Below are 8,118 nucleotides of genomic sequence, written 5' to 3'. Positions count from 1 at the left end.
GGGGACGGGGAGAACCGCGACGGCAGGGAGGGCAGAACCAGCTTCTCCCATCACGCCAGGACCAGCGGGAGGGTGGGAGTGGAGGAGGTGGATCTGGAAGGGAGATTCGTCCGTCTGAGGAACAAATCCAACGAGGTGGGGAGGGGGGGAAGGGGGGGATGGGGGGCAAAGGGGGGGGTGGGGGTCCCTGACCCAGGGCTGTGGGTGAAGATGTTGGGTGAGGGGCTGAGGGGGGTGGGGGGGGATGGAGGTGGATCTAGAAAGGAGATTCGTCCGTCTGAGGAACAAATCCAACGAGGTGGGGATGGGGGAAGGGGGGATGGGGGGCAAAGTGGGGGGTGGGGGTCCCTGACCCCAGGGCTGTGGGTGAGGATGTTGGGTGAGGGGCTGAGGAGGGTGGGGGGTGGGGGGGGATGGATCTGGAAGGAGATTCGGCCGTCTGAGGAACAAATCCAACGAGGTGGGGAGGGGGGGAAGGGGGGGATGGGGGGCAAAGGGGGGGGTGGGGGTCCCTGACCCCAGGGCTGTGGGTGAAGATGTTGGGTGAGGGGCTGAGGGGGGTGGGGGGGTGGGGGGGATGGAGGTGGATCTGGAAGGAGATTCGTCCGTCTGAGGAACAAATCCAACGAGGTGGGGAGGGGGGGAAGGGGGGGATGGGGGGGGAAGGGGGGGTTGGGGGTCCCTGACCCCAGGGCTGTGGGTGAGGATGTTGGGTGAGGGGGGTGGGGGAGTGGGGGGGTGGGGGGGGATGGAGGGGGTGGAGGTGGATCTGGAAAGGAGATTCGTCCGTCTGAGGAACAAATTCAATGAGGTGGGGATGGGAGGGGAGGGGGGGGATGGGGGGGGATGGGGGGTTGGGGGTCCCTGACCCCAGGGCTGTGGGTGAGGATGTTGGGTGATGGGGGTGGGGGGGGGGGGGGTTGGGGGGGGATGGAGGTGGATCTGGAAGGAGATTCGGCCGTCTGAGGAACAAATTCAATGGGGGATGGGGGGATGGGGGGGATGGGGGGGGGGGGGGGTCCCTGACCCCAGGGTTGTGGGGGGGATGGGGGAGGGTGGGGGGGTGGAGTTGGGGGGGGGGGATGAGCCTAGGGGTGACCCCAGGGCTGACCCCTGACCCCAGGGCTGCGGGGTGAGGAGATGGGGGGGGTGGAGAGGGGTGGGGGGATGAGGGGCGGTGGGGGGATTGGGATGAAGGGGGAGGAATTTGGGGGGTGGGGGGAGGTGGGGGGATGAGGGTCGGAGGGGGTTTGGGGGAGTCGGGGGGGTAGAGGGGGGTGGGGGGGCTGAGTTCTTCTTTTTTGGGAGGTGATGTACGGGGGGGGTCCCGGGGGGGTTATTTGGGGGGGGGAGGGAAGGGTCCCAGCCCCACTCAGCCCCATGGATGTGGAGCGAGGATGTTGACTTTTGGGGTGGGGGGGGTTTATATCTGGGGGGGTCCCTCCACCATGCAGCTCCGTGGATGGAGGCTGAGGACATTGAATCTCTCCTTTTTTTTGGGGGGGGGGGGTGTTATTGGGGGGGGGGCTTCCCACCCTACTCAGCCCCACAGATGTGGGGTGAGAACATTGAATTCTTCCTTTGGGAGGGGAGGGGGTTTATATCTGGGGGGGGATCCCAGCCCCATACAGCCCCATACAGCCCCATACAGCCCCATACAGCCCCATTGCTTCGAGGTGAGGGCATTGAATGCCTCATTTCGGGGGGGGGGCTGGGGGCTGTGTGTGGAGGGGGGGTCCAGGAGGGTGGTGATATTTGGGGGGGGTGATATTTGGGGGGGGTGATATTTGGGGGGGGGTGATACTTGGGGGGGTGGTGATATTTGGGGGGTGGTGATATTTGGGGGGGGGGGTGATATTTGGGGGGGTCTCCCCCACAGGTGCGGGGTGAGGGCTTTGATTCCCTCCTTCTGGGGGTGGCGATATTTGAGGGGGGGTCCCAGCCCCCCCCACCCCACAGACGTGTGCTGATGTCTCCCCCCCCCCATGTCCCCCCCCCCCCCCTTAGGACCAGGCCCTGGGGAACTGGCAGGTGAAGAGGCAGAACGGGGACGACCCCCCCCTCACGTACCGCTTCCCCCCCAAGTTCACGCTGAAGGCGGGTCAGGCCGTCACGGTGAGTGCTGGGAGGGGGGGTCACCGCATCCCCCCCCCCCCCCATCTCCAAAGGCGTCACTTTGTGCCATTTCCCCCCCCCCCATCTCAGATCTGGGCCTCGGGGGCCGGTGCCACTCACAGCCCCCCCAGCGACGTGGTGTGGAAAGCGCAGAGCAGCTGGGGCAGCGGGGACAGCCTGCGCACCGCCCTCATCAACTCCAACGGAGAGGTGGGGGGGAACTGAGCGCAGCCCAGCCGCGGCTCCGCCCCCAACTGGACCCCAACCACAACCCCACCCTGACCCCAACTCTGACCCCAACCACAACCTGACCCCAACTCTGACCCCAACCACAACCCACCCCGACCCCAACTCTGACCCCAACCACAACCCCACCTGACCCCAACTCTGACCCCAACCACAACCCCACCCTGACCCCAACTCTGACCCCAACCACAACCCCACCCTGACCCCAACTCTGACCCCAACCACAACCCGACCCCAACTCTGACCCCAACCACAACCACAACCCCAACCCCAACTCTGACCCCAACCACAACCCTACCCCAACCCCCAGCCCCAGTGGGACCCTGACCCCCCAACCCTGACCCCATTGTGATCCCAACCTGACCCTGACCCCAGTCCTGACCCCAATGTGACCGTAACCTGACCCTGACCCCAACCCCAACCATAACCCCAACTCTGGCACTGATCCCAACCCCAATACCAGCCCAAATCCCAACCCTGACCCCAACCCCAACTCTGACCCGAACCACAACCCCACCCCGACCCCCAGCCCCAGTGGGACCCTGACCCCCCAACCCTGACCCCAATGTGACCCTAACCTGACCCTGACCCCCAATTGCAACCCTGACCCCCACCCTGACCCTGACCCCAACCCTGACCCCAACCCTGACCCCAGTGTGATCAAAACCTGACCCTGACCCCAACCCTACCCTAATCCTGACCCCAACCCCAGCTCTGACCCAATCGCGACCCCAATCCTGACCCCAATCCCATCGTCCTCTCCCCCATGACGCAGTGGCTGACCCTAACTTTAACTCTGACCCTCACCCTGACCCCAGTCCCAACCCTGACTCCAAACTGACCCTGACCCCAATCCTGACCCCAACTCTGACCCTGACCCGACCAATCCTGACCCCAACTCTGACCCCAACTCCAACCCTGACCCCAAACTAACCTTGACCCCAAAAACCGACCCCAACTCTGACCCTGACACCAAGTCCAACTTTAACCCTGATCCCAATCTGACCCTGACCCCAACCCCAGTCCTGACTCTGACCCCAGGCCTGATCCCAATCCTGACCCCAGCCCTGACCCCAACCCAACTCTGACCCCAGCCCTGACCCCAGTGTGATCAAAACCTGACCCTGACCCCAACTCTAACCTAATCCTGACCCCAACCCTAACTCTGACCCCAATCTGACCCTGACCCCAACCCCAAACCCAGTCCCGACCCTGACCCCAGCCCTGACCCCAACCCCAGCCCTGACCCCAGCCCTGACCCCATTCCCGTTGCGGTGGCTGTGCAGGAGGTGGCCATGCGGAAGTTGGTGCGCACCGTCATCATCAACGACGACGATGACGATGAGGAGGACGACGAAGTCAGCGTCCATCACCGCCACCACCATGTGAGTGCTGTGGGCGCTGAGGGGCGCTGTGAGGAACTATGGGGCACTATGGGGCACTGCAGGGCACTACGAGGAACTATAGGGCACTATGGGGCACTGTGAGGAACTATAGGGCACTACGAGGCACTGTGGGGCACTGCGGGGCACTAGTGGGCACTACAGGGCACTACTGGGGCTCTATGGGGCACTGCAGGGCACTATGGGGCACTGTGAGGAACTATAGTGCGCTACGAGGCACTGTGGGGCACTGCTGGACACTGTGGGGCACTATGGGGCACTGCTGGGCACTATGGGGCACTATGGGGTGCTATTGCATACTATTGGGTGCTATGGGGTGCTGTGGGGCACTGTTGGGTGCTGTAGGGCATTATTGGGTGTTGCTGGGTGCTATGGGGCACTGCTGGGTGTTATGAGGCGCTATGGGGCATTACTGGGCGCTATGGGGCACTATTGGGTGCTTTGAAGTGCTATGGGGCACTACTGGGCGCTATGGGGCGCTATGGGGCACTATGGGGCACTGTTGGGTGCTATGGGGAGCAATGGGGCACTATTGCCCACTACTGGGCGCTATGGGGCGCTATGGGGCGCTATGGGACACTGTTGGGTGCTATGGGACGCTAGGGACCTATTGCCCACTACTGGGCGCTATGGGGCGCTGTTGCCCACTACTGGGCGCTATGGGGCGTTATTGCCCACTACTGGGCGCTATGGGGCGCTGTTGCCCATTACTGGGCGCTATGGGGCGCTGTTACCCACTACTGGGCGCTATGGGGCGTTATTGCCCACTACTGGGCGCTATGGGGCGCTGTTGCCCACTACTGGGCGCTAGGGGGCGCTGATGCCCACTACTGGGCGCTAGGGGGCGCTCTTGCCCACTACTGGGCGCTAGGGGGCGCTGTTGCCCACTACTGGGCGCTAGGGGGCACCACGTGCCACACTGCCCAACCGGGGGTGGCATTTTGGGGCAGCTCTGGATCCCCCTCCTTGGGGGGAGCATTTTCTTTTTGGGGGGTGGGCTTCTGTGTCCCCCCCTCTCCCCTGGGTGCCGCCCCAGCCGCTCTGAGCCCTCAATCCCCGCTGTTCCCCCCCGTTTCCCCCCCAGCCCGGCTGCAGCGGCTCCGCAGACCCGGCCGAATACAACCTGCGCTCCCGCACGGTGCTGTGCGGGACCTGCGGGCAGCCGGCCGACAAAAGCGGCGCCGCCGTCGCCTCCTCCACCTCCTCCACCTCCACCGTCACCGTCAGCCGCGGTTACCGCAGCTCCGGAGGCGGCATCGGCGAGGGGCTGCTGGGCCGATCCTACGTGCTGGGCGGCGCCGGGCCCAGGCGTCACGTGAGTGGGGAGGGGGCGAGGGGGGGCGGGGCGAGGGGCGGCGCGTGACCCGGTGCTCCTGTGCCCCCACCACCCACCTGTGCCCCCCCTCCCCCCTGTGCCCCCACCCCTCCTGTCCTGTCCTTTCTGTCCCAGTCCCCTCTCCCATTCCTCTCCTTCCTCTCCTTTCTCTCCTGTCCCATTTCCTTTCTCTCCTGTCCCCTCTCCTGTCCCTTTTACCCCTTTTTTGTCCCTCCTGTCCCCATTCCTGTTCCTTCTGTCCTCAGTCCCTATTCCTGTCCCTTCTATCCCTTCTTTTGTCCCTCCTGTCCCCATTCCTGTCCCTTCTCCCATCCCTCCTGTCTCTCCTGTCCCTTTTGTCCCTTCTGTCCCTTTCTTGTCCCACCTTCTGTCCCTTTTGCCCCTTCTTCTGTCCCTCCTGTCCTCACCGTCCCCATTCCTGTCCCCATTCCTGTCCCTTTTGTCCCCCCATCTCCCTCACGTCCGTCTGTCCGTCTCTCCCCGCAGGCTCCGGCTCCGCAGGGCTGCAGCATTATGTAGTGCTGCCCCCCCCGGCGGCCCCCCCCTCATTTTGGGCTCATTTCCTCCCAAAGAAGCGCAAACCAAAGATGGCTTTTTTTGTTCTTCTCTTTTCTATTCGAGTTTTGTACGGAGCTCCGCCCCCAGCGCCGGGAGCCGCTTCCCCTCTTTTTGTAAAGGGAAACAGAATCTCTATTTCTATGACCCCCCCGCCCCCCCGGTGTCTGTATGTGAGAGAATAAAAAGTAAAAGCTTTGCTGCTGCAAAACTCCTTTTGTTGGTGTCTGCATAAAAACGAACCGCAGCGGGCAGCGCTGCTCGGCGGGGGGGGGGCTCAGCCCGGAGCCCTGTGGTGTTTTGGGGGGGGCTCTGTGCTCCCCCACCCCCCCTTGGGGGCATTTTTGGGTGGCTTCAGATCCCCCTCCACACACCTTGGGGGGCTCCGGGTCCCCCCCCCCCTCCTGGGCCATTTTTTAGGGGGCTCTGGGCCCCCCCCCCCTCTTGGAGGCATTTTTGGGCTCCAGGTTCCCCCCCCCCCGCATCCTTGGGGGCATTTTTTGGGGGGGCTGCGGATTCCCCCCTCTTCGGGGACATTTTGGGGCTCCAGGTCCCCCCCCCCCCTTCCTTGGGGGCATTTTTGGGTGGCCTCAGATCCCCCCCCCTCCTTGGGGGCATTTTGGGAGGGCTCCGGGTCCCCCCCCCCCTTCTGGGCCATTTTGGGGGGGTCTCTGGGTCACCCCCTCTTTGGGGTCCATTTCCGGGAGGCTTCAGATCCCCCCTCTTTGGGGGCATTGTTGGGTTTTGGGATCCCATGATGGGAGGGGCTGAAATCGGACCGATGGCCCCCCCAGGGAATGGGAGCCCCCCCTCAGCTCTGTGGGACCCCCGGGACACCCGGACCCCCCCACTGTTGGACCCCCCCCCCCCTCCAGGGGCCGTGAGACCCCCCGGGGCACTGGGACCCCCTGGGCCACGCCGGGGGGGCTGAAATCAGACTCACGGAGCCCCCCGGGCAGTGAGACCCCAAACGGCAGCGGGACCCCCCCGGGGGCTCAAATCAGCCCGAGGGACCCCCCCGAAGGACACAGACCCCCCTTGGGATATCGGGACCCCCCCGAAGGACACAGACCCCCCCCCTTGGGATATCGGGACCCCCCGAAGGACACAGACCCCCCCCCTTGGGATATCGGGACCCCCCCGAAGGACACAGACCCCCCTTGGGATATCGGGACCCCCGAAGGACACAGACCCCCCTTGGGATATCGGGACCCCCCCGAACGACACAGACCCCCCGGGACCCTGGGACCCCCCCTCCAGCCCCCCCCCCCCCCGTGCCAGGCACCGCAGCTCAGCGCGATCCCAAATCCGCTTTGCCGGCGCCGAGCGCTGCGGCTGCGGGCGCTGCCAGGTGGGTGCCCCCCCCCCCCCGTCATACAGACCCCCCCTTCAGACCCCCATCCAGGCCCCCCGTCCCCTCCATCATACAGACCCCCCCTCCGCCCCCCCCATCATACAGACCCCCCCTGCCCCATCCCACCAGACCCCCCATCATACAGACCCCCCATCCAGGATCCCGTCCCCTCCATCATACAGACCCCCCCTCTGCCCCCCCCATCATACAGACCCCTCCTCACCACCCCCATCCAGGCCCCCGCCCCCCATCATACAGACCCCCCCTTCCCCACCCCATAGAGACCCCCCCGCCCCCCATCATACAGAATCCCCACCCACCCCATACAGACCCCCCCCCAGCAGTGATGTGGGTCTGCCCGACTCTGGGGGAGGAGGGGGGGGGGGGGCGTTCCTACACCCACCGGAATTGGGGCTGGGGGTCGGGGGGGCACTTTGCGGACGATGGGGGGCGTTGTGTGGGGCTGGGGGGGGCGTATTGTGTGTGGGGCACTCGGGGGGGGGAGGGGGGCACTTTGGGGGCTATGGGGCACTGGAGGGGCACCGCATGTGGGGCACTCATGGGGGGGCACTCTATGTGGGGTGGGGGGCACTTTGGGGGCAGTGTTGCTATGGGGCAGAGCCCCGATCCGAGGGTGGGGGGGGGGCGGCGCAGCGCTCCCCCATTCCCACGTGCCGGGGGGGATTAAGGCTGCAGGGCCCCATTGAGCCGGGGGGGGAGGGGAGGGGGCCCGAAGCTGCTTATGGGGCCGCCGGGATGTGGGGCGGTGGGCAGGGGGGGAGATGTGGGGCGCAGTGTGGATGTGTGGGGCAGAGTAGTTATGGGGTGAAGAGGAGATATGGGAGAAAGTGAAGGGAGCACTTCACACACCCCCCCCCCCCGCCCACAAATCGCCAGCCCCATAACCCCACGGCCCCACATCCGCCCCATAGGGTGACATTCAGCCCCATAGGATGGCACTCAGCCCCACAGTATGACGCTCAGCCCCATAGGATGGCGCTCAGCCCCATAGGATGATGCTCAGCCCCATAGGATTGCACTCAGCCCCATAGGATTGCATTCAGCCCCATAGGATGGCGCTCAGCCCCATAGGATGATGACACCTCCCT

General features: G+C 65.2%; 1 protein-coding gene across 1 annotated transcript; it reads left to right on the top strand.

The window, feature by feature from the left end:
- The first annotated feature begins 229 nt into the window (after nucleotides 1–229).
- On the top strand, nucleotides 230–5,866 carry LMNA (lamin A/C). Its single transcript, XM_085209793.1, has 6 exons — nucleotides 230–298; nucleotides 2,008–2,115; nucleotides 2,206–2,325; nucleotides 3,648–3,746; nucleotides 4,849–5,079; nucleotides 5,587–5,866. Exons 1-6 carry the CDS (start codon nucleotides 245–247, stop codon nucleotides 5,617–5,619), a joined length of 645 nt encoding a protein of 214 aa, XP_085065919.1. The 5' UTR covers nucleotides 230–244; the 3' UTR covers nucleotides 5,620–5,866.
- The last annotated feature ends 2,252 nt before the right edge of the window (nucleotides 5,867–8,118 follow it).

The sequence above is a fragment of the Meleagris gallopavo genome, chromosome 27 (assembly GCF_905368555.1).
Source record: "Meleagris gallopavo chromosome 27, MGAL_WU_HG_1.1, whole genome shotgun sequence".
NCBI lineage: Eukaryota > Metazoa > Chordata > Aves > Galliformes > Phasianidae > Meleagris > Meleagris gallopavo.
The sequence above is the reverse complement of the archived record's forward strand: the minus strand, read 5'-3'. Positions and strand labels throughout refer to the sequence as shown.